Below are 25,746 nucleotides of genomic sequence, written 5' to 3' on the forward strand. Positions count from 1 at the left end.
TACAAAATAAAGGAAACGAGAGTAAGAAAATACTTGATTTCTCTAAGACATCATGAGAAAAAAACAACAAAGAACAAATGTAGCAAACAGAAAACCAGTAGTGGAATTAAATGCAAATATACCAATAAGCACATTTAATGTAAGTGGAGGAAATTCTCCAACAAAAAATATTTCAAAACTGAATTAAAAAATCAGAGAAAAACACAGGATTCTACATTGCTCACAAGAGACACATCTTAAACATATCAGGAAGGAGTGAATTTTAAGATGGAAATCGACCCCGCGAACCCCAGGCAGAAGGGAGCGAGTCCACCTGCGGCACATCAGACCGGGTGCAACTGAGGGGAGAAGCGCTCAGGAAACAGGCGGGCGTCCCGTGGCATCCAGGGCCCATCCCCCAGAGGTGGGTCTCGCCCTCCCCACGACGCAGCTCCGGCACGTCAACGGGCGTTGACGGGGTCAAGGGGAAAGTCGCAGCCCAGCCCACGGGGGCGGCGGGAGGCTGTAACTGTCCCGCAGAACGAGCAGACACGAGCAGGCAGTCAAGGCACACAATCAGCCAACGCACGCAACGACCACAGACACGCATTCTTTTGAAACGCACACGCACCCCCACCAGAGCAGACCGTGCGCTGAGCTGTGCACACACCGTGGAGCGCCGGAGCGGGGGAGCGCTCGGTGAGCGTCCTCGGACCACACGGTTACGCTGCAAGCCGGTAATCCCAAGGTAAGGAGAAAACCCCCAACCATTGTCAAAACGGGCAACACAACTCTGAATGACACGTCAGGACTGCGCCATGTAATTAAAATCTGCCTGGAGGGGAAGGGACAGTCTCTAAGGCTCTTATCAGGAAAAACAAAAAAGACTAAAATCAAGAACCTGCGCATCGGTCTCAAGAAGCTAGAAAAATAGTGAATCAAACCCCCCAAAAAAATAGAAGGAAAGAAAAGGTGCCGCACACACAACTGCGTGGGTTAAGAAGGCAAGAGATCCCAACAGCCAACTCGTAAGATTAATAACTGAATCCTGTAGACGTGGACATAATGTCAAGAGACAAATCTCAGGGTGCCCGGCTGGCTCAGCTGGAAGAGCGCGCAGCTCTTGATCTCAGGGTCATGAGTTCGAGCCCCAGGTCTGGTGTAGAGATTGCTTGAATAAATAAGTAAACTTAAAACCATATACACAGGCCGCCTGGGTGGCTCAGTCGGTTAGGCGTCCGGCTTCAGCTCAGGTCCGTGAGTTCGAGGCCCGCGTCGGGCTCTGTGCCGACGGCTCGGAGCCTGGAGCCTGCTTCGCATTCTGTGTCTCCCTCTCTCTGTCTGCCCCCCCCCCCCCCCGGCTCGCGCTCTGTCTCTCTCTCAAAAATAAGTAAACATTAAAAAACATTTTTTTTAAAGCATACAAACCCAACTGTACTTGTACACACACAAGACAGCATCTACGTTAGCGCAAAACAGACTTGGGAACAAATGTAACGAAGGACAGGAAAGGCCTCCTCCTCAAAAATAACAAAGCATCCCCGAAAGTACAAAACACTGGAAGAAACAGGGGTATTCATCGACTGGAAGATTCAGTACTGTTAAAACGAACGTCAACTTCAATCTCCCACAAATTGATCCATAAAGCCCAGAAAATCCCAGAAGACTTTTCACAGAAACAGGCTGCTTGAAAAACTCACGCAGAAGAACGGAGGGCCACACACAGCGCAGACGCTGAGACAGCTGGAGCCGGAGGCCTCCTGACACGCGCGGGGTCCTCAGGCTGTTCCAAACCTGCAGCTTCTAGCAGCCCGGGGTCGGCCCAGGACAGGCAAGCGGACCAGAGAAGGGCTCGGAGACGCCAGCATCGGGCCCACGTGCGCCGCGTGCCGGACGCCCCGTGGAGAGGAACCCGACCCTTTCCTCGCGACACACAACACAGTGAAGCCAGCCCCACAGAAATCCCAAACTCCAAGGGGACACATAAAACCAAAAGCTTCGGGAAGGGACACCAGGAGGGTATTTCCACGATGTGGAACAGACAAAGGCCTCTTAAACAGGCGCACAAATCAGCCATAAAGGACAAGATGTTAAGGTGGCCCTCAGTAAGAGCTCTGCCCACAGAGAGGCCCCACCACAATGGACGCAGCCAGGAGGGGAGGCTACCGGCCTCCACCCAGGACGCACCTGCACACCGAGCCGGGCAGGACAGCTGGGCCCCAGGGTGCGGACGCGCTCCGTGTCAGCTGACACCGGCAGACGGTCCCCAGGGTTCCCGAAGCCCCCTGGCTAGCCGACAGACACCGGGGGCGGGCCGCCCTCTTCACGTCAGCCTACCGTGGCTTTGAACCTGCGACTTTCTGGTGCCCGGTGATGCCGGCCACCCTCTGATACGTGCCAACCAGCCACCCCAAGGCCTCCTTTCGACCACGGGCTCCCTGTAGGCTACACGGTGACACACACGTGTCACTACACGTCTGCCCAAACCCACAGAAGGCACCACAGCAAGCGTGAGCTCCAAGGTAAGCCACGGACGCCGAGTGCTGATGCGTCCATCAGTGTCATCCACGCACTATCTGGTGGGGGGGTCCGTTCTGGGGGAGGACGGGGGGCACTTGGGAAATCTCTGTACCTTCCCCTCAGCTGCACTGTGAACCTAAAACTCGTCTAGAAAAGAGCTATTTAAAAACATGTTTTCAACTCCTTGGTTGCCCTTGGGCACACAGGGGGAGGGGCAGAGGGAAGCAGGTAAAGGGGGGCTGGGGGGCCCGTGGCAGAAGGGAGAGTCTCCGACTGCACCGCCCTCTAAAGCAAGAAACGCGGTCCTCAGCTGGGCGTGAGGAGGGGGACACAGGGTGGCCGGAGTCACAGCAGTCAGGCTCTGGAAACCCAGCCCAGGCCTGCGAACCAAACCCGCCACTAACAGCCCCCAGGGGTCTGGAGCCTGGCAGAGGAGACAGGTCTGCAGGCGGCCGTGTGCAGGGCGCGGTCGGCCGTGGGACGATCTGCGCACATCTGTCCCTCCCACCCGGGGCCCCTGTGGGTGGGGGCAGGTCGCGAGTGACAGAAGCCTCCGTGGGCACACCCGGAGTCGTGGCGCAAAGCCAGCCGCTCACATACAGGCCTGCTGGCAGCTCAGCTGGAACCCGGTAAATGTCACAGGCTTCAACACCCGCTGCGGCGGCAACAGCTCCCGCGGATGCGTGCGTGACAAACAGGGACGCAGGTCACACCTGATCTGGCAACAGCAAGGGAGCCTGGTCCTGGCCCTCCCCGGCTCCCCTGGTCCCGGCTCTGCCCCAGCCCGCCCCCCACCCTGCTCTCCTGCCTCTGTACCCCCCCCCCCCAGCTCTGCCCTCCCCCCGCCCCCCAGGCTCTCCTGGCTCTACCCCGGCCCGCCCCCGCCCCCGCCCCCACCGGCCCTCCCACCGGCCCCCCTGACCCTGTGGCCTCTCCCGTTGGGGGTCACGGGCCAGCACCTCTGAGGATGCCTCTCTCTGCTCGCCAGACTGGGGCGGGGACCGGAGGTGGGGGCGGTGGGGGAGGGACGGATCCCGGAGCCTGGCCTGCACACCCTCGCCCTGCTCCCCGCGCTCCGTACTCCCGGAGACGCAGAGCCAGCCCGACTGGAGCTCCACGCGCCGCCCCTGTGCCGCCCTCCTCAGAGCTAGGCTGGCCGGGCCTCTCGCTGCTCGGTGCACGGGGGCCAGGGTAGGACGCAGGCGAGGCGCCTACACCATCTTCTGCCGGGGCGCTGTGCTGGGAACCCGAGACCCGTGCCCGCTCAGAGCATGCGTGTGCTTTCGACGTGGTATGCTGGAATGAGAACCTTCCAAGACCTCAGGACGTTTCAGTGAAAGACTCCGGTGCTGAGGGTTGCCCGATCGGAACGGCGGCCAACAGGCCCAGCCACGCACGCCACGACCCTTCCAGCAGCCCATGCTTGCTTCACGGGAGCCGTGGCTGGGGCCCCCCGCCCGTGAGGGCAGCTGTGACGGACAGGAATCCACTGGGGACACACGTGCCACGAGAGGAGCCCGGTGGGAAAGCGGAAAGTAAGTGAGCGGGAACGAAGGAAGAGAACGCCGGAAAGTAGGCGGTGGGCCACCCCCGGAACAAGGGTGACGCCAAGGAAGGAACTGCGAGCGGCAGGGGCTCCGGGTCCGCGGCTCAGAGAGAACAATGAGGAGGTGCTAAGCCCTCCAGGGGACCGCACACCGGCCTCACGCACGGGGCCAAGGGTCAGGGCGCCCGAGCGCGGTGGGCACCACCGTCCACATTCCAGAGACCGATGTGCAACCCGCAGCCCGCCGGGCCGTCCCCGAGAGGACAGGCAGAAGGGAGACCACCTGCAGGAAGCCGCTGGGGGACGTGCTATCTCGAAACAAGGACACGGGACCAGGAGCGGGGGTCCCACGCAGGACGGGCCGAGGGAGCCGAGTGATGGTGGAAAAGACACACAGGCAGGCAGGGAGGGCGGACAGCCAGGGTGGGGGCGAGCGGCCCCGGGAGGGCTTTCCAGGGCGTGCGACGCACTGAGTTCCGGGCACGCAGGAGCGTCTGCAGGGTCGGTCTCAGTGCAGTAACAGAACACGCCGCCGTCCTCCCCGAGGGGGCGGATCACCGGCCTGACGGCGGAGTGCGCTCTGTCCTCCCCGGGGGCCAACGGGCCGGGCGCCTACCCTCCCAAGTGGCGGAAGGCCACCTCGATCCAGGAAGGCCTGCGCTCACCCACTAGGGTGCCTCCACGAAATGCGCCGGGAAACTGCAACCGCTGAGCCCAACGGAGGGAGGCCAACCCAGAGAGCGCCGAGACGGGGTTCCTCCGAGAGGCCCCCAAACCAAAGGATACGCGGGGTGCCTTCCGTCCGGCACACCAGGTAGAGGCAGGCCGCGATCACGTGGGCCATTTTCCGGCCGCGGGTCAGGTGCTTGCTCACGGCCATCTTGAAGAAGTTGAAGGCTGTGTCCAGGCAGTGCTGGTTCAGCTGCAGCTGGTTCCCCAGGTGATGGATCTGACGCCTCCCTAGGGTACAACAGAGACGTTACCACGGATTCCCAAGGTCAGGACAGACCGACCCTTTCCCTGCCACGTTTTTAAGTTCGCTTTTTGCGGGTTCCAAGCTTTACATGTGGGCGCGGGTGTGAAGTCCCCAGGGTCCCTAGGACTGTCACCTCTCTCCCGGGTCCCTAGGGCTGTCACCGCTCTCCCAGGGTCCCTAGGGCTGTCACCGCACTCCCGGGTCCCTAGGACTGTCACCACTGTCCCAGGGTCCCTAGGACTGTTCACCACTCTCCCGGGTCCCTAGGACTGTCACCTCTCTCCCGGGTCCCTAGGGCTGTCACCGCACTCCCGGGTCCCTAGGACTGTCACCACTGTCCCAGGGTCCCTAGGACTGTTCACCACTCTCCCAGGGTCCCTAGGATTATCACCTCTCTCCCAGGGTCCCTAGGGCTGTCACCCGCTCTCCCAGGGTCCCTAGGGCTGTCACTGCTCTCCCAGGTCCCTAGGGCTGTCACCGCTCTCCCAAGGTCCCTAGGACTGTCACCCGCTCTCCCAAGGTCCCTAGGACTGTCACCTCTCTCCCAGTGTCCCTAGGACTGTCACCGCTCTCCCAGTGTCCCTAGGACTGTCACCTCTCTCCCGGGTCCCTAGGACTGTCACCACTCTCCCAAGGTCCCTAGGACTGTCACCGCTCTCCCAAGGTCCCTAGGACTGTCACCGCTCTCCCAGTGTCCCTAGGACTGTCACCGCTCTCCCAGGGTCCCTAGGACTGTCACCGCTCTCCCCGGGTCCCTAGGGCTGTCACCACTCTCCCAAGGTCCCTAGGACTGTCACCCGCTCTCCCAAGGTCCCTAGGACTGTCACCTCTCTCCCAGTGTCCCTAGGACTGTCACCTCTCTCCCGGGTCCCTAGGACTGTCACCGCTCTCCCAAGGTCCCTAGGACTGTCACCGCTCTCCCAGTGTCCCTAGGACTGTCACCGCACTCCCGGGTCCCTAGGACTGTCACCGCACTCTCGGGTCCCTAGGACTGTCACCTCTCTCCCAGGGTCCCTAGGACTGTCACCACTCTCCCAGGGTCCCTAGGACTGTCACCGCTCTCCCAGTGTCCCTAGGACTGTCACCTCTCTCCCAGTGTCCCTAGGACTGTCACCGCTCTCCCAGTGTCCCTAGGACTGTCACCTCTCTCCCAGTGTCCCTAGGACTGTCACCGCTCTCCCAGTGTCCCTAGGACTGTCACCTCTCTCCCAGTGTCCCTAGGACTGTCACCGCTCTCCCAGTGTCCCTAGGACTGTCACCTCTCTCCCAGTGTCCCTAGGACTGTCACCACTCTCCCAGAGTCCCTAGGACTGTCACCGCTCTGCGCCTGGAGAGCAAGGGTCTGCAGCCTGAGCAGTTGCTCCTCCCGAGGCCCCTGTGCTCAGGGTGGCAGCAAAGGGCTTGTGGGCTGGCCAGCCTGGGGCTGCTCCCTGGGACATGCTCCACACAGACACGGCTTCCTGACAGGGACAGACGAGACTGCCTGCTGGCCGTGGGCCCCCACGGGAACACCCCTGTCCCACAGCTGAGTTCCCCGGACTGGCCTCCTGCTCCGACAGCCAGGAGGCTGGCTCGTGCCTGCCCGGCCTCCCCAGCAGGGCCAGCTGGCCTCCCCGCCAGCCTGTCCACCAACAGTCGCTGCCCCGGCCTGCCGTGTGCCATCGTGCAAGGGCGGGAGCAGCAGCAGGCAGATTCGGGGAGGCCGGGGGCTGCCAGGTGACGGGATGGCCGGGACGTCGGCCAGTCTGGGACACAATCCACACACACCCCTCTTCCTGGACGAGCACATCCCACGAGCTACAGCAGCAGCGGGAGAGGACGCAGACGTGCCGTGCCGGCACAGGAGAAGTCATCGCGGGCCGTGTGGCCGGAGCCCGTGGCAGGGACACAGCAAGAGCTGCAGTGTGGCGGGCTGTCCACCCACCCCGGCCGCCACACAGACTCCCCACTCCACCTAACACCCGCTGGCTCCCCAGACCCACTCTTCTGGCAAAGGCCACCCTGAGCTGGGCCAAGGAGAGAAGCCAGGGACTTGTGCTTCACCCACGAACAGCTAAGTGCTGACCGCCCCCCTCCCCCCCCCCCCCCCCCCCCCCCCCCCCCCCCCCCCCCCCGTCTGGCAAGGGGAAGGCGAGGGCTGCGTGGCTCACGGTCCGGCCCGCCCACCCTAGGCATGCTGCTGACGGCGACCGCCAGCCACAGGCAGGCACCCGGGGAGCCGGCGCCCCGAGAAGCTGGCATCCGGCATGTGATCTGGCAGCAGGGGGACCCGACGGTCAGCACGCCCTCCCGGTGGCACACCCCCCGCCCTGCCTGGAGCCCTCCATTCCGGCTGAACCGACACGGGATCAGGGCCACTGTCCCCAGGGCCACGGCCCTGACTGGACAGAAGGGCAGCAGGGCCTAGCGCCACCCCCCATCGGCAGGCTCGCGCTCAGCCCAGCAAGCCCGGAGGCGAGGAGAGCCGCTGGGACAACACAGAGCAGCAGGGGCCCCACCTGCCGGCTCTGTGGGGCTTGGGGGGGGTGGGGGGGTGTGCTCTCAGAACAGAGCGGGCAGGAGGGGACTCCCTGCCGGCTTGGGGGCACAGAACTACTGTGATACGTTATCTTATCGCAGCTTCATTGCACATAATTCACACACTGTAATATCTTCCCACCGAAGTATGATTCGACGGTTCTGGCATCTTCACAATTCATCATCCTAAAAGAAACCCTGTCCTCATTAGCAGTCACTCCCCACTCACCCCGCCCCGCCCACCCCCGCAATGAGTTTTTAATTCATGCGAGGTCAGCCAGCACCACGGCAGACTGAGAAGTCACATGACGCAGGGACACAAGCACAAAGACACAACGATGCCGGTAAGCATAAACTTGCGTACAACCGATTCCTGATCAACGAACCACAGCTTCTTCCCTTTAGGCTTCCTCCCAATAAACGAATGCTAAAAGTAAACACACCTGGGGCGCCCGGGGGGCTCGGTCAGGTGAGCTTCGGACTTCGGCTCAGGTCATGGTCCCAGGGCCACGGGATCAAGCCCCTTGTCGGGATTCTCTCTCTCACCTTCTCTGTCTCTCTCTCTCTCTCTCTGCCCTCTCCCCAAATAAAAGTTTTTTAAAAAAGGAAACACACTAGCACACAGGTGCCTTCAAAATTTTGGCATTTTGTGAGACAAGGCCCGCGTTTCCATTCAAGCCGGGGGCGGGACGGCATCCTTCCCGGCCCACGCCAACGGCCAGGAGGGCAGGAACACGAACACAGGGCAGGGCCGGGGCCAGCGCCCCGGAGAATGTGCGGGAGGAAGGGTCTGACTCCGAACGGCTCAAGAATCCGCACACCTTCCATCCACAGGGTGCCTCCACCTCCCAACCCCCAAGGCCAGGAGGACTTCCACGATGCCAGCCGGGCCCCAAGGTCAGGCCGGTGCCGCGGGGACGGGGGTCACACCGACTCCTGTGACCGGATCCGGGCTGCCGGGGGCTGCCAGAGGCCTGCGCGGCCACAGAGGCGAAGGGCTCAGCCTCAGACTTGCGTGTGTGGGCTAGAGCGGACCCTAGCGATCACTGACCTCTGTGGAAAACGGCAACAAAAGGGAGAGGAAACCCCAAGCTCCACAAGCCGACCGGTAACGGAAGAAGGCCTGTGAAGCCCACGGCCTCCTCCAATATTACAAAGATCTCGGTCCTCCCAGTGGAGCGCAGAGAGTTGAGCATCTGACCCTCGATTTCGGCTCAGGTCATGATCCCGGAGCTGTGGGATCGAGCCCCTCGTCAGGCTCAGCACCGACAGCACGGAGCCTGCTTGGGATTCTCCCTCCCTCCCTCCGCCCCTTCCCCACGTGCACGCGCACACGCTCCCTACAAAAGTTAAAAGATTAAAAGAAAGACACAGCCCTGGGAAATTAAAAACCGATCACTAAACTTTTTTTCAAACTCAAAATTAACTGGGAGCCGTGTGGACGCAGATAAAGACCTCGACAGTGAGCTCGGGAGTGGAGGAAGAGCGGCCGCCGGCGGGGGTCGGGGTGGGGAGGGGGCTCGCAGCTGGCTCGAGAGGCCTCTCCCTCCAGACAGGGGGTGGGCTCCTGCGGGAGGGATCATCAGGAAGAACAAGGACGCGGCACGAGGACAACGGACCCCACCAGGAGGACAGCAGTCCGGCAGGCACAGAGCTGAGGGAGGGGCCCAGCGGGCGGTGCAGGAGGCCAGCGGACAGCAAGTGTTGCGGGGGCAGCGGGATGTCATCTCCCTGCAGCCCCGCCAGGCGCTGCGTGGCCCTCGGGACTGATCTCTACGGAGCACAGGACAGGAGAGGGAGGAACCTGGCAGCCTCGGGGCCCCGATGGCCAGCGCCCAGTCACGGGAGGCCAGGTACACCTGGCGTGGGGCAAGGACAGGGGGGCCGCCTCTGCAGAGTCACCCCAAACCCACAGCCAGCTCCAACCCCGGCGGCTTCTACAACAGGCCAGCACTCTCCAGGTGCGTCTAGCTGGGAGAAATGGTCACACAGAGGAGGAGACCAGGGACAAGGGTCAGCCCCACAGCCAGGCCAAGCAAGATGTCCGAATTAGGGCAGCCATGCGGGCACACTCGGGGCTGTCTCTGCAACTCTGCTGGGAGACCAGAGGTCATTTAAAAAGAATTAAAAAAAAAAAAAAAAAAAAAAAAACCCAGAGGGGGCGCCTGGGTGGCTCAGTCAGCTAAGCATCTGACTCTTGATTTCGGCTCAGGTCATGATCTCACGGTTCGTGAGTTCGAGCCCCGCGTCAGGCTCTGTGCTGACAGTGTGGAGCCTGCTTTGGAATTCTCTCTCAGCCTCTCTCTCTGCCCCTCCCCTGCTTGTACTTGTGCTCTCTCTCTCTCTCTAAAAATAAAAAGAAATAAACCTCATGGGATGTCTGGGTGGCTCAGTCAGTTAAGCATCTGGCTTTGGCTCAGGTCATGATCTCAGATTTTGTGAGTTCAAGCCCCACATCAAGCTCGCTGCTGTCAGTGCAGAGCCTGCTTCGGATCCTCTGTCCCCCTTTCTCCCCGCCTCCCCCACTCCTGCTCTCTGCCTCTTGCAAAAAAAACCAATAAACATTAAAAAAAAACTAAAAAAAACAAAACAACAGAAAGGAGAAATAGCAGTCTCTAAATTTGCGGGTTCTAGATGGAGCAAAGCTTGCAGCAATGAACAGCTGTAATTACAAATATCAAAAAAGAAAAAGAAAAAGAAAAAGAAAAAGAAAAAGAAAAAGAAAAAGAAAAAGAAAAGCCTGAAACAGTGGCCACAGCTCCCAAGTCAAAAAACTAAAAAGGAACAAGGGACTGAACAGAAGATGTAAAAGGGAGGAGACAATGGAGAGAAGGCTCCGATCAAGCAAGAGACACACAAACAGGACAGATGACCCCACACCGAGGCTCTGGAGAGATGAATGCAGTTAAGAAAAAAGGGAGAAAGCCTAGATGACCAAGGCCAGGAATGAAGACAGGCCGTCCTCCCAAATCAGGAGACCCAGGGGCACAGGGGGAGGGTGTTGCAAATGAGTCTCAGGACAGTCTGAGTCTGAGTTACTCGAAGACAAGTCGAGAAGGACATCTTTTTTTTTTTTTTTTTAATGTTTTTTTAACATTTATTTATTTTTGCAACAGAGAGAGACAGAGCATGAACGGGGGAGGGTCAGAGAGAGAGGGAGACACAGAATCCGAAACGGGCTCCAGGCTCTGAGCAGTCAGCACAGAGCCCGACGCGGGGCTCGAACTCCCGGACCGCGAGATCGTGACCTGAGCCGAAGTCGGACGCTCAACCGACTGAGCCACCCAGGCACCCCATGGACATCTTACCAAAACCGACAAGAAAGAGCAGGAAGATAACTGGTCCCACTAAAACCCTACGAAAAGTAGTCCCAATCAAGAAGATGCATCTTTAATCTTTAAGCATAATTAAAACCTCTCACAAAGAAAGGTCAAGGCCCAGAGGACTTCCCATTCCCACATGCTTAAGAAGACACTGGTAGGTCACACAGGAGCCTTTGCAGAGAGCAAGGAACAATGCAGCGCGATCCTGCAGGGTCTTGGCCAGAGGGGCAAGGTGCGTTTAACCTCACAAACTCAGTGTACTTCATCACGTTAACAAAACAAATAGAAAACGCATACAATCATTGCACCAAATGCAAAGGAGCATGTGACAAAATGCTAACGTGATTCTTCCTGACAACAAGCTGGTGGTCACCATCACACCAAGGTCAGGAGACAGACAGGAACATGCACGGTCACCACTCTGCCCAACATCACCCCAGGGAGAGCGGCCACACGGCAATAATGGGTAACAAAGCCCTGGAAACAAACGATGGCGTACAGATGGGGAAGAGAGAAGTAGCAAATGACTATCACACATCACGCGACTGTTAACCAAGAAGCAGCTATGCATGACCAGATTTCATGAGTGACTGATCTACAGCGTCCAGGTAATCCCAACCACAGTCTGGGCAAGTTTTCCTGTGGAAACCGACAAGCCGATTCTAACATTTACTCTGCCACACAAAGGAGCTAGAAGGGCTGAGACCATCCTGAAGAGGGGCAGTGCCGGAAAGCTACACTGTGGGACTTCTACAAGGACACCACGGCTGTCAAGACAGTGTGGCACCAGCACGGGACTTTCGAATGGACTTATCCCTACACAGTCACTTGACTTGTGACGAATGGACCAGTTCGGCACCCTGGTTTCGGAAAGGACGGTCTTATTGGCGAATGGGACAATTATACGTCCACATTGAAAAATGTAAGCCTCAACCCCTACCTCACACCATAGATACAAAATTGATCCGAGGGAAATCCCAAACCTACCTGTGAAATACAAAACAACAAAGCTTCTAGGTGAAAACACAAGAGAGTGTCTGCAGATCTCAGGGTAGACAAGAATGTCTTCAGTCACAAAACCCCCAACCGTAAAAAAGGCAACATGTTGGGACTTCATTAAGAAATTTCTACTCATCCAGAAACAATGTTGAGACTTAAGTGAAAAGACAAGTCACCAGCTGGGAAAAGGATTCAGAATGTGCACCTCCAACCAAGGGCTCAAATGCAGAACGTATCAAAACATCTACAAAGCAGTAAGAAAATGATAACTCAGATTTTTTAAAAAACCTCACAAAAGAGGGATCTCTGAATGGCCAAAAAGCACACACGAAGGTGTTCCACGCAGCCACTCACCAGGCACAGCAAACGAAAGCACACACCCAGCAGAAAGACCGGAGTCAGCAAAGCAGCGGCACCGAGTGCGGACACGGCCCCTGTGCTCCCGCGTGGTTGCAGCCGGGAGGGTGACGCGGCACAACCATGCTGGAAAGCCTCCGGCGCATCTACCGATCGTGAGCGCACACCTGCGGCCCCAGAAACCCCACTCACAAGCACACCCCCAAGGGGCGTCGACCAGAGGACGGAGTGCAAGGAGGTGCCCGGCAGCTCACGTACAGCAGCCAGAAAGGAAACCCCAAACACCCACCGACAGGAAAAGTGGGTGAACAAACTGTGCTGTATTCATACAGCGAAGTCCCAACGGCCCAAAACAAAGTACTGATGTGCACAAGAAAGGGCGTTTTCCAGGATCCCAATCATCTGCAGCAGAAAAACACATAAATCCAACAGACAGCAAGGAGCTTTCTGGGGTTCAAGTATGTTCAGGGCGCTCGGGTGGCTCAGCTGGTTGAGTGTCCGACTCTTGATTTCGGCTCAGGTCGTGATCTCATGATCTGTGGGTTCGAGTCCTGTGTCGGGCTCTGTGCTGACAGCTCGGAGCCTGGAGCCTGCTTCTGATTCTGTCTCTCTCTCTCTCTGCCCCTCCCCTGCTCATGCTCCTTCTCTCTCTCTCAAAAATAAACATTAAAAAAAAAAAAACTTTTCTTTTAAAAAGAAGCATGTTCTACCTTGATCCGTGAGGCACATCTGATCTGTGTAAGTTTACAAAGCAGTTCACGTAAGGTCAGTACGTTTTATGCACCTGACTATGCATATGTTACACCAAGAAAAACAGACACAAAAAGAATAGAATAGAAACAGCTCCCAAATAAAAGGGCTCTCAAGTCAACGAAAAACGCTCCAGCCCGGTGGTGCCTCCGAAGTCCAGAGACGGAGGGAAAACCCACAAGGGGCCGGTTAGGAGAGATGACGAGAGAGATCAAAACTCAGAGTGGCAGCAACCTTCCCATGCTGGTGACATCACACCCCTGCGTCCTGCTCAGCCCCCCAACACAGCCCAGAGGAGGTGGCTAACCTGCTAAGCACAACCTGGGTGCGTTCCCAACAAAACCAGAGACGGACCCTGGAAAGGTGTGGGCACCAGGGCCACCCAGGAGGGGTGCCAGGAGCCGGCAAACTACGTGAGCGTAAAGAACGAGCAGGGCGCTGCTGGGAGCCGTCTCAGCCCATTTTCCAATTTTCCTGTTTTCTCATCAGGGCCAACGGATCGGCAACCACCGTGGGGGCTGAAGCCACACGCCCAGACTGCACCCAGACCCACGGCTGGGTGGGGGACGGTCGCACACGCCCCAGGGCACCAGGACGGAGGGGTCAGCACAGCACTTCCAAACCAGGGCCGGGGGAGGTGAGGGACACGAGAAGGAGCAGACAGATAAGCCACGCGGGAAGCAGCAGGCAGCGGTAACGGGAATTTCGGAAGTGAAATACGGACCACGAAGCGCGAGGCGGGGGCAGCCCCAGCACATCAGAAGTGTACCGGCCGCACCTCTCAGACAACGTCCGGAAAGCCTGCTGGGGTCTGCCCTTTCCGCCTCCCCCAGGAGCTACGGAAAAGGACAGGAGGAAATAAAATTGCCATAAACTCACCAGGGCAGAGAGCAAAGAAAGATCTCCGAGGACAGGAGGTCAACCCAGTGCAGCCTCACGGCCAGGCCCCAAGGGCCAAGCAAAAGCAGCGGAACCGGGGGCTGGGCCCGCCGGCCTCCCTGTCCCCCACAGCCCCCGCCCGAGCAAAGACCGGATGCCGACGGTGGCGGGAGGGGACGCCTGCCCAGGTGGGCGGAGGGTCGGCGGGCCCTGTGCAGGCGCCCGGCGCAGGCTGCTTTCCGCAGGCAAGAGCCCCGAGGAAAGGCCCGGCCCCTAGGGCCGCCCAGCGCTCCCCCAGATGCCTTGGCCTCAGACCTCGCTGTGGCCCCGCTCTGAGGGTTCTGCAAGTTGTGCTGATTTCTTACTTAACCAAGGGTAACTATCTTCAATAAGATGGATTATTTCTGTCCTGTTAGTTTCCGATTTTGCTGCAAGCACAAGTCTGTGTGACCGCCTCCCTTCACTCGGGTCCACCTTGACGTCGGCACACAGAACACCACCACGTGTCGGCACACAGAACACCACCACGTGACGGCACCGGCCACAGTGAAGGGGCGGAGCTGGGCCAGCACCAGGGGGTGGCCTGACCCTCCGTTGTGAAAGGAGCCCCTGGCGCTGTCCCGACCACAGGACAAGTGGCCACCGACCGAGTCAAGGGACAGGTCCTACGCACGGTATGATCTCTGATAAAAACTAACGATGCTAATAATAAACCCATGGCATCGGAGAAAAAAGCACGAAAGAAATGTAAGAGCATCCCGTGACGCAATCATTCCAAGCCCACGAACTGCCCTCCTGGCGGTCGGGCGCCGCGGCCGGTGATGGCGACGGTGGCACGTGTGATGCTGGCCACACCCACCCACAGGGGACATGGGTCCTTGAGTGTGATGCGGCGCAGCAGACGGCGGGCTGCAGCTGGGACCCCCCACGCCGCGCAGCCTGCCCTCCCGGCACGGGCACGGGCACGCCTTGTCGGCACTTCGCAGACGCGGTGTTTACGAACAGAAGGCCCCCGGCAAGACTGTGCCGTGTCTCCAGCAGCATCTGCTCACTTGGTGTCTCTGTGTCACATTTTGGTGATTCTCCCGATACTTCAAGCTTTTTCACGATTGTTTTATCTGTTACGGTGATCTGTGGCCGGCGATCTTCAATGTTACCGTTGTAACCGTTTCGGGCCTCCATGAACCCCACCCGTGTAAGACGGCGGCCTTGATAAACGTCGTGTGCGCACCGACACCCCCCCACCGGCCGCTCCCCCGTCTCCCTCCCTCTGCTCGGGCTTCCCTGGCCCCTGAGACCAACAGTATTGACATCAGGCCAACTACTAACCCTACGGTGGCCTCTAAGTGTGCAGGTAAAAGAGTCGTGTGTCTCTCACCGCCAAAGCTAGAAATGAGGCCGCTGAGCGAGGACGGCACGTTGGAAGCCGAGACGGGCCGAAAGCTTGGCCTCTTGCGTCAAACCGCGAGCCGAGCTGCGAACGCAGCGGGAAAGTTCTTGAAGGAAATTAAAAGTTCCCCTCCAGTGAGCACACGTGTGATAAGAAAGGGAGGCAGCCTCACTGCCGAGGCGGAGAAAGTTTGAGTGGTCTACGTAGAAGCTCAAACCAGCCCCAACGGTGATCCCTGAAGCCGAAGCCTCATCCGGAGCAGGGCCCGGACTCTTCCGTTCTCTGACGGCCGAGAGGGGAGAAGGCTGCAGCGGAAACGTCTGAGGTTGGCAAAGGCGGGTTCGAGAGGCTTAAGGAAAGAAGCCGTGTCCTAACACACAAGCGCGAGGTGAGGCCGCGAGCGCTGACGATGCAGAAGCCGCGGCAAGCTGTCCGGAGCCCGAGCGAGGATCGTGAACGAAGGTGGCCCCGCTAAGCAACAGACCGTCAGTGTAGACGAAACAGCCTTCTCTAGGGAGCGGACGCCATCGAGGACTTCCACAGCTCGGAAGCAAGGTCAACGCCTGGCGTCAGGGCTTCAGAGGACAGGCTGACCGTCCTGCTGGGGTCAAGGCAGCCGCGGACTTGAAGCGGAGGCCAGGGTTCGCGTAGCGTCCTGGAAACCCTGGGGCCCTTGAAGTTACCCTGTGTTCCGCCCGCGCCCTATCGACGGCACACGAAGCCCGGACGGCAGCACGTCTGTTCACAACACGGTTTATTGAAGATCTGAAGCCCGCTGTGGAGACCTGCTGCTCAGAAAAAGATTTCTTCCAAAACGTTACTGCCCGTGGACAAAGCACCCGGGCGCCCGAGAGCTCTGATGGAGACGGACAGAGAGAGCAACGTTGTGTCCATCACTGATAGCACAGCATCCGTCCTGCAGCCCGTGGATCGAGGAGACGCTTTGACTTTCAGGTCTTGTTACTTAAGAAATGCACGTCAGGGCCCGGGTGGCTCGGTCCGTTAAGTGTCCGACTTCGGCTCAGGTCATGATCTCGCAGTCCGTGGGTTCGAGCCCCGCGTCGGGCTCTGTGCCGACAGCTCGGAGCCTGGAGCCTGCCTCGGATTCTGTGTCTCCCTCTCTCTCTGCCCCTCCCCTGCTTGCACATTGTATCTCTCTCTCTCTCTCAAAAGTAAATAAACATTAAAAAAAATTAAAAAAAAAAAAGAAATGCATGTTGGAAGGCTGTAACTGCCATAGACGGTGATTCCTCTTGACAGATCTGGGGAAAGTACATTGAAAACCTTCTGGAAAGTATTCACCACTCTGGATGCTATTAAAAATATTCATGGTTTGGGGCACCTGGGTGGCTCAGTTGGTCGAGCGCCTGATTTCGGCCAAGGTCATGATCTCGTGGTTCATGAGTTCGAGCCCCACGTCGGACTCACTGCTGTCAGCGCAGAGCTCGCTTCAGATCCTCTGTCCCCCTGTCTCTCTGCTCCTCCCCTACTCACACTCTCTAAGTAAACATTTTAAAAACCCAGAACATTAATGGCTCATGCGGCTCATGGGAAGGGCTCAGAATACCAACAGGGGTCTGGAGGAAGTTGATTCCAGCCCTCGTGAGTGACCGTGAGGGGTTCCAAACTCCAGGGGAGGAAGTCACTGCAGACGTGGTGGGCACAGCAAGACAACCAGAACTGGAAAGGAGGCCTGGAGACGCTACAATCTCATGATCGAACTAGAAAGGATGAGGCGTTGCTTCTGACGGGCGAGCAAAGGACGTGGACTCTTGACACGGAATCCATTGCTGGCGGAGATGACGTGAAGATCGTTGACACGACAACAGAGGACGCAGACGATCACATCAACTTGCGGATATCGCGGCTGCAGGGTTTGAGAGGCTGGGCTCCCATTTTCAAAGAAGTTCTACTGTGGGTCAAATGCCATCAGAGAGCATCGCAGGCTGCAGAGAAGTTGCTCACGACCGAGAGTCCATCCCTGCGGCAGACTTCATTGTCGTCTCGCTTTCCGAAGTCCCCACGGCCTCCCCAGCCTCCACCCACCGCCTGCCAGGTCAGCAGCCAGTACCATCGAGGCAGGCCCTCCACCAGCAAAAAGATGACTGACTGAGAGCTCAGATGACGGTTAGCACTTTTTTAGCAACAGAGTATTTTTAAATTGGGGTATAAACACTGACTTTTTAGACCTAATGCTAGTGTATCCTTGAGACCGAGACTAGAATAATGTGCAGATGTAATTTCTACGTGCGCTGGGAAACCCGTTACAAAGAGTTGTGATGTTCACTGTATTGTGGCGGTCTGGAGCAGACCCTGAGGTGTCTCTGAGGTATGCCTTTAAGACCACAGAGCAAGGGGACACACGATCACTCCCGAGAGTGTCCTCAAGCACATGTCTGAGAAGTGCTGGCAGAACGTGTCCCTGCCTGAGCTGACCTCAGCTCAAAGCACCCTCAGCGCTGCGAGACTGGACACTTTCCCCTGGAATCAGGAAAAAGACACTTCTATTCAGCACGGTGCTGAAGGTGCTAGCCAGGGGCCACCGCAGGCCGCCCGCTCTTGCCCTCCACCCCACCTCCATCCACCCCCGACACCTTCCCTCCTCCAGAGCCCCCCCCCCCCGCCACAGGAAATACCGTTCTGCAGGGTCTGTGCTCTCGACTCCTTCCCCAGGTTCACGTGGAAGCCGCCGCCCAGGGTCGGGGTTTTGCCAGCACCTAGAAAAACAACCAGCCTGATTAGTCAAAACCTGGCAAAAAAGATCCACACCGACAGACCTTCCCTGCATGGGGCGTCTCTGGAGCCAGGATCCAGGGGGACCAGCATTCACAGCGCGAGGCAGCCACGATCGGGGCCTCTCCCTCTGCCGTGCCAACGGGGTTGCGGCCTCGACCCGGAGCCGCGGCAGGTGGACCACGGCCACCGGCACTCTCTAAGCACGTTCCAGACCACTGCCACATGGCGGCCAGAGAGAGCACAGCTCACCTCCGAACTACAGCTCTCCCCTCGGCCCTCTGCATGCTCTGGGCCAGCCTGTTCACAGGAGCTACACCTGCACAGTGACCACTGGCTAGTGCGTCCATCTCCCCACAGGACTGTGGGCTTCCGGAGGGTACGGGCCACGTCCCGGGCCACGCCCTATGCGGCCCAGAGCCTCTGAGCCACCTGGTCTACAGGAGGCGCTCACACCTCTGGCCCCCTGTGTGCTGCCCACCCCCAGAATGGCAGCCTAGAGAGCCCACCCCGAAGGTGGCCGTAGCCAGGCCTGCGGGCACCCTGCCCTGCATCTCCCAGCAAGGCTCAGATGTCCCAGGAAGTCCCGCACTCTCTGCTCTGCAGACACTGGGGCTGGGACTTCTGCCCTGTCACCCCGTGACAACAGCCAGGCAGAGGTCTGGATTGTGTGCTAGACCTAGAAACCCCGCTGCCGCTGCCACAGAGGGAGTGCTCAGGAAGCCACGAACAAGCAGGGAAATGCTGCCCATCCTGCAGGCCAACGCGTGTGACACCAAAGGATTAGAGGCCTCTGCAGCTAGGGGACATCTCCCACGCTCAGCCACATGACACAGGGTGTGCTGGAGGGACCGAGACACAGGGGAAGCGACAGGGAAACTCAGAAGTGGCAGGGACCTGGGCACCCAGATCCCTGAAGTCTGGGAGCAGGCCCCCAGGGAAGCATGTGGCCCCCCTCCTGGGGCCAGCAGGGACCTCGGGTCGCCCGCGGGCAGGCACCACACAGGCAGAGCAGAGTAAGCGTGACCTCCGGCACACCTGTGACGGCGACCCGGGCCCGAAGCAACACGAGTGAGATTCCTTAAGGATCTCAGCAAAGTGGTTCCAAAGTTTAGCCGGCAGTGAGAAGGAGTAAGACTGGCCAAGAAAACTTTGAGAAGAACAACGAGTGGGCTCTGTTGAGCAGCTGCGGGGCCACGGGCGGGTGGGCTGGCCGGAGCGGAGCTGGGAGCCGGCTGTCAGGTGGCCGGGCACCCGCACTCCCCACCACAGCGGCGGAGCAGAGGGGTTGGGGGGCAGGGCAGGTGGGGACCTTCCCCAGGAGAGCGGGGCCCAGGACAGGGTCGCTCACCACCTGCAGACAGTTTTGCTGTCACCGGGACCGTTGGTTCCTACGGCCGTCTTGACAGACGGCCACAGACTTCACGTCCTTGAGAGGCTGGTCGCAGAGGATGGGGAGGGAGAGGGACGGGCTGTGTGTCCTCACGGGGCTGGGGAGGCTCAAGCGGGGCATGCTGGGGGCTGGAGAGCTGCAGGGCCCAGAGGGGCTTCATCCACCCGCACCAGCCGCAAAGGGCTCCCCAAATCGGCCGCGCGCCGCCTCTCGGCTCCAGAGCCCATCACAGGCTCCCTGGACCAAGGTCAGGGCCCCGCGTCTGCTCCCTTCCCGTTTTGGTGGTGGTGCTTTTTACAACTCTAGGTTCTTCACCTGTGCAATCTTTAACGTACAAGAACCACGGGGGAAGGCCCAGTCACTCACAGCACCTGACCAGGACACCCACATCGTGGCCTCTGTTTCCGGCACCCCCAACTTCTATTTTAGAAAAACAGAAATATCGCCATGCTGTTTTAATTAAGATGGATGTGTACTTTCAATAAATGATGGGGCTACTGCATGAGGAAAAGGGTGATGAAATGCTGTAAAGCCCCACCTTCTGGGAACAAGGACCCTGGGGGCCAACACCCCCTGCTTAGACACAGACAGAAGGCGGCCGGGGCGGGTCACTCAGGGAGGCTGTGCCTACGAAGAGCAGGGGCTTCGTTCCGGTCGAGCGTTAAACGCATCTCCTTATTCCTGGAAATCTCGCAAAGCCACCAGAGGTCACCCGCCCACGTGCCCCCTCCTCCCCCTCCTCCCCCTCCTCCCTTACTCTCCCCTGCACTGTCCGGGACTCCCCACCCCCTCACTGCACTTCCTGTGTCTGTGCCACCCTGCCCTGCCTCTCCCTGAGGACCCAGTCCCCCTGTCCGGGGCCAGGGCACCTCTGGGGCCGGTCTCCCGACTCCTGCTCACACAGACGCACACGTACACTGGTGCACCCTCGCACGCACACCGGCCGTGCTCCTCGTCGTGTGCTTCCAGGAGACGCGGGGATCCGGTCCCCTCCGCAGACCCAGTTCTCCGCAGCAGGGCGGGATGGGGGTGTCCGAGCCTGCTTGCCAAACTGAGGCAAACTGATTCTCGTACTCAGCAAACACCACCCACTAGGGTCTGGTTATGAGAGACAGAGTCTGGAATGCACCCGTGGGTCGTACAAAAAGTGCTTATTTAGCAAACCTGGGCCCCCTAAAACCATGAGCCTAAGGCTCCCCCGAAGTTTGAAACCAGCTGGAGTGTTACCTCCGGTCACCACTGCTGACACACGCCGTTCTCAGCCTGCACGATGCGACACTGTTCCGTCTACTTGTTCCACATCGGACCTTTTCTCTAACAAGCTCCTGTGGCAAAAATCCACGCTGGAACCAGCTGGTGGAAGGTACGGCCAGGCCAAGACCGCCCCCTCGTGGACAGCGGTGGGGCGCCTGATGCCGCCTGTGGCAGCGGGAGCAGGAGGGCACGGCGGTCCGACCCTGGAGACGGGCGCACCATGAGCCCCCCAGGCTGGGCGTCAGGGACCAAGCCAGTAACACCAGGGAGAGAAAGGCAGTGATGAGGCGGGGCCCCGGCACGACCGAGAGGCCTCAGCACCCCAGAGAGACGCTCGTACAGATCTGTCTGTCCCCCGTCTCACCCACAAGCCCCATCAACACTCGTAAGCAAAAACTTCCATCGCTTTCTATTAACTTAATTTTAAGGGAGGGGTGTCTACCTTCTTCTCAAGAGAGGCCCTGGGAGCAGCCGGAGCCCCCACATGGACACATGCTCCTCTGGGGCCGCCAGCAGGCCCTCAACAGGACCGCAGGGAGTCCCGAGTCCCGGGATGCAGCCTGGACACAGACCCAGGGTGGGATAAACAGCTGGGCGCAGGCCACGGCCGAGACTGCGCTCAAGCCGGCGTGGCTCCCAAAGAGCTTGCTCCGTAGGGAAACCACACAGCACGGAGCGTAGAGAACGAAAAAGGCTGCAAACGACATCTTAACAAGAAGAGTCCTCTCTCTCCATGGGCCTCTAGGACAGCCTGGCCAGCGTTTCCTGCGAAGCGGCACTTTGGCCAGGAGCTCCACGGGGCTTTGAGGGGCCACAGGACAAAGCAGATGCAGGACCTTCCGCCTCTGGGACCAGAGCTCGGCCAGGACAGCACCCGGTGCTCAGCGGCCCAGGACACCGGTGGGCTGTCCCGGGAGAGCCACCTATGGGCAGGGCGCACTAGGCAGGTGGGTGCAGGTCCCCCCCCCCTCCTTAGGGCAGACGGCCCTCCCCATCCAGGGCCAGGGGTGCAAACACGACTGGGGGTTCATCCACCCCAAATGTGTGCGAAGTGCATCACGACTCTGGACGGTGACGACAGTAGCACTTACAAACACCTTGCTTGAAAGACGCGGTCTGCAGCCGGGAGAAGCTGTGATTATGGAAGCTGTGGGAAGGCCCCCCCACCCCCCGCCTCCCTGGGAGGGAGGGAGGGGCCCCAAGGAAGCAGCAGCCACGGGTTGCCTGGTGCGGAGCCCTCTGGAGGGCTCTGACAACCCCAGGGGGAGGCTGGCGGGAGCCGAGGGCGCCCCAGGGAAGGAGCTGGGGCTTGGAGGCCCTCGGGTGGACACGCGGCACAGGACACTCAGAGTCGATCCTTCGGGCTCTGCCCCCGCGGTTCCGGACACGCTGGAGGCGAGCCCCTCCCGGGAGAGCAGCAGGACCCTTCCTCAGGGCCTCGCTAAGACCCCAGCCACTCTGGCCACACTGAACCGCCCGCAGTCCCCCCCAGGTACCCACCCCTTCTGCCAGCCGGTCGCCTCCCTGTCGCCTGTGCCCGGCAGCTGAAGGACTCGGCCCGGATGTCCCTAGTACCACTCACGCTGCCACCCCCGGACGCTGGCCTCACGCTTTGCTGGTCTGGGATCCAGGGAATCAGGGTGACTGGAGCTCTAGAGTCCAGGCCCGGCGCACAATGGGCGCCCACTGGGAAAGACCCCTGGGCGGCCAGGAGCCCACAGTGGCAGGGCCTCTGGCCACCCGGCCCCGGTGTCTACTTCACACAGTCCCAGGTAGTACACCCCTAACTGTCCACGCTCGGTTCTCAAACACTAAGAATGAATGCTCGGGAAAGTTGACCGTGGGACCCAGTGAGGGCAGCTCAGAGGGCAAGGTCAGCTTTCAGGGCGAGGGGGGAGTGCAGGAAGACCCGAGAAGAGCCAGCGGGCACTCGCTCAGCGGCCAGGGGACTGGGAGTAACCCCAGTCAACGGCCCAGCCACCACTGCCCTGAGGGGGAAGGGAGGGGGCCGGGCGGCAGAGGGGCTACCGACGCCCCTCCCCTCTCCTGGACGGGCTCCTGCAGGGAACAGACCCACAGGACAGAGCCAGCCCTGGCCTGGGGAAGTATCTTTGCACCCCCTTTACGGCATGCCTTCCGACAGCACCGGGCTCTGAGCCCGTGCTCACGAGGCTGTGCCACCAACTTCGCCGCACACGGGTGAGAGCACACCTCTCACGTCCGGGACCGGCGGGGTGTGCGGCGCCTCCGCAGCCTGTTCCCCGTCTGCACGGAGGGCAGGCGCCGTCATCAGGTGCGCGGGTGCCCTCGTCAGCACAGCGCCTTCCCGTGGAGAACCCTAAGGGTCAGCTCCTGCCACCATGCGTTCTCACTACCGTCTCGTTCCTCTCTTTCCAGTGACGGGAGGCAGCGCCTGACAATGTGTGACAAAACGACAGCAGTGCTGGGGAGCCCGCGCCCCGGCAGCCCCGGAAGTTGCCCCAGAACACAAAGACGTGCGCGCTGCACCAGAGGTGATGGGGAGAGAGCAGGACACAGGAGTCAGTGAGGCCCGGAGCCACGTCTTTGAAAAGCTCAATTAAAGTGATAAACTTCCGGCAGGGGAGACAAAGGGAGAAAGAAATCAGGGACATCACCAGAGACCCTGCAGACATCAGAAGGACGAGGAGGGACTGGTGCCAACTGTTCTGAACGCATCAACTGAACAACTTTGATCGAGGGGGGACCGAATCCTCAGAACCACACACTCACCCACGGGGAAGGACTTAACCTAAAACATGACTACAACCTACGACGATGAAAGATACTGCATCTGAAGTTAAAAACCTTCTGAGGGAAAAACAAAAACAAAAAGCCTTTTAGGCCCAGAGGGCTACACTGGTGAATTCCACCAAACGTTCCTGGAAGAAATAACAACGGTTCTACACGGTCTCTTCTGAAGAACGTAAGAGAAGGGGACATTCTCCAACCTGTTCCAGAAGATGAGACACTGCAGGAAATCTATGCACCGACATTCCACATTCCATGTACAGACTCTCAACAAAGTATCAGCAGACCTAACCCCTCAGCATAGCCGAGCTAGGTAAGTCTGCCCCAGCAAGGCAGGTGCGGCATTCGAAACGCGGCCACGGCCACGGCCACGCTGATTCAGAAGAAAACCGCGAGGATGTGAGGTGATGAGAGAAAAGCACTGGACGAATTCCAACAGCCACTCGTGATGAAAACTCTCAACAAACCAGGAGCAGAAAGAGGGCCTCCCCAACTTTACTAAGAGACATCTACCCAAGCCTGCAGCTAAACGTCAACACTGAGTGGGGAACGCTGAGCCCTTCCCTGAGTCCGGCTATAAGGCAAGAAAGAGAAACAAAAGGAAGAAATAAACAGCCCCTGTTTACAAACAACGGGACGGTCTGAATACAAAATGCCAAGAGATGTCGAGAACTCCCAGAACTCACGGCTAAGTTTAGCAAAGTCACAGGAAGCAGGCCAACGACAAAAACCCGTATTACTACATCCCAGCAGTGAACAATCAAACGCTGAATTTTAAAAGATAGTCCTTAGCACAGCTCGCTCTGTACCAGAGGCATCGGCCCCAGAGAAATGAAAACAGGTTCGCAGAAAGGGCCACACGCTGTTTCCAGCAGCTCCGCTCCTCGCCACCCCAAAGTGACCACCGTCCTCCGACCTCAGCCCCACACCCTGGGTGAAGTCACAGGCACCAGGCTGGGGGAAGATGCCAGTCCCCAAAGGTGGGGACCAAGAGCACATCCACTAGCGGCAGGGCCGGGGACAGGGCGGCTGGGAGAGCCTGCGGGGAAGATTTGGAGCTGTGCAACTTTTCTTTACCCCTGAACCTAGCTGCGGTGACAGTCACAGCGCTGGACCCAGATGAAGCCAGCGTTACCGGACGCTTAGAGAGACAGGACCGGACACGGTCATCGTGTTCCTCCCTTTTAAATTCCGTTATTTAAAAACTGCGGGCACATAGTTCACAGGGGGCGGTCCTCCGGACCCCACCGGCTACCCGCGCCCCCCCCCCGGTGTCCCCTGGCGCGCCCCCCGCGTCCCCCGGTTGTCCTCTGGCACCATCCCCGGCGTCCCCCCCCCGTGCCCCCCGGCATCCCCGCGCGCCCCCTGCGTCCCCCGGCCCCCTCCCGCGGACCCCGGACCCCGCGCGGACCCACCGTCCAGAGACACGAACTGGCCCACGGCCGACGAGCCGCCGCCGCTGTTCTCCACGAACTGCACCTCGGACACGATGATGTTGTCCTCGAGCACCGAGCCGCAGCCGGTGCACACGGCGTCGCCGCGCGCCGCGTCAAGCTCGATGTCCGTGCCGCCGCAGCCGCGGCACACGCGGCCCGTCATGCCGGCGGCTTTCGCGCGGGCTCGTCGCCCGCTCCCGGCCCCGGCCCCGGCCCCGGTCCGCCCGCCCGCGCGTCGGCCCGCCCGACTCTCGCGAGGCCGCCGCCGCCGCCGCCGCCGCCAAGCCCTCCGATTCGCAGCGGCAGATTCGCCGCGAACGCCGCGGTCGCGCCGCCCGCAACGGTCTCTCCCGCGCGTCGGGGACGGGCACCGGGGCTGCGGCGGGGCCTCGAGGACTCGAACCCGCAACCTGCGGACCCGGACGCCGCTACCGGGCCTCAGAACCACTAACCAGCAGGCCTCCCTGGCGGCGAGCGAGCGTCAGCAGTGGGCGGGGCCAGGGGCTGCGGGCGGGGCTTTGGTGCCGAGAGCCTCCGGGAATGGGACCGGGAGCGGTGGGCGGGACCAAGGCGAACGGCGGGGCTTTGAGTGGTGAATGCCCCCAGGGCCGGAACCCAGAGCTACAGTAGGAGCCCTGAGTGGTGGGCGGGGCTTTGGGGGCCCGCCCCCTGGGACGGGACGGGGCGCGATGGGCGGAACTTTGAGTGGTGAGTGCCCCCTAGGACCGGACTCGGAGCTGTGGGCGGGGCCGCAGGTGGTGGGCGGGGTTTTGGTGGTGAGCGACACCAAAGAAGGCTCCGGGAGCGGTGGGCGGGTCCAGGCCGGTGGGCGAGGCTTTGGTGGGGAGAGCCGCCTGGGAAGGGGGCGGTGGGCGGGGTCAAAGCGATGGGCGGAGCTTTGGTTGGGAGCGCCCCCTGGGACCGA

The 25,746-nt window shown here is 59.9% G+C and overlaps 1 protein-coding gene across 3 annotated transcripts in view; it reads right to left on the reverse strand.

Moving 5' to 3' along the window:
* BRF1 (BRF1 RNA polymerase III transcription initiation factor subunit) overlaps positions 1–25,321 on the reverse strand; it is a 58,983-nt gene extending 33,662 nt beyond the window's left edge. The window contains exons 1-3 of one of the 3 annotated variants that reach the window (XM_053889914.1): positions 24,801–25,321; positions 17,873–17,953; positions 4,832–5,005 (exon numbers count right to left, since the gene is read on the reverse strand). In XM_053889914.1, the coding sequence (XP_053745889.1) occupies positions 4,832–5,005; positions 17,873–17,953; positions 24,801–24,984 (439 nt within the window). In that variant the 5' untranslated portion in view covers positions 24,985–25,321. The remainder of the gene's footprint in view (positions 1–4,831; positions 5,006–17,872; positions 17,954–24,800) is intronic. The other 2 variants (XM_053889916.1, XM_053889915.1) reach the window with 2 other exon arrangements.
* Positions 25,322–25,746: the final 425 nt, after the last annotated feature.

Source organism: Panthera pardus, unplaced genomic scaffold (genome assembly GCF_024362965.1).
Source record: "Panthera pardus isolate Hobbes unplaced genomic scaffold, ASM2436296v1 HiC_scaffold_24, whole genome shotgun sequence".
NCBI classification, from domain to species: domain Eukaryota; kingdom Metazoa; phylum Chordata; class Mammalia; order Carnivora; family Felidae; genus Panthera; species Panthera pardus.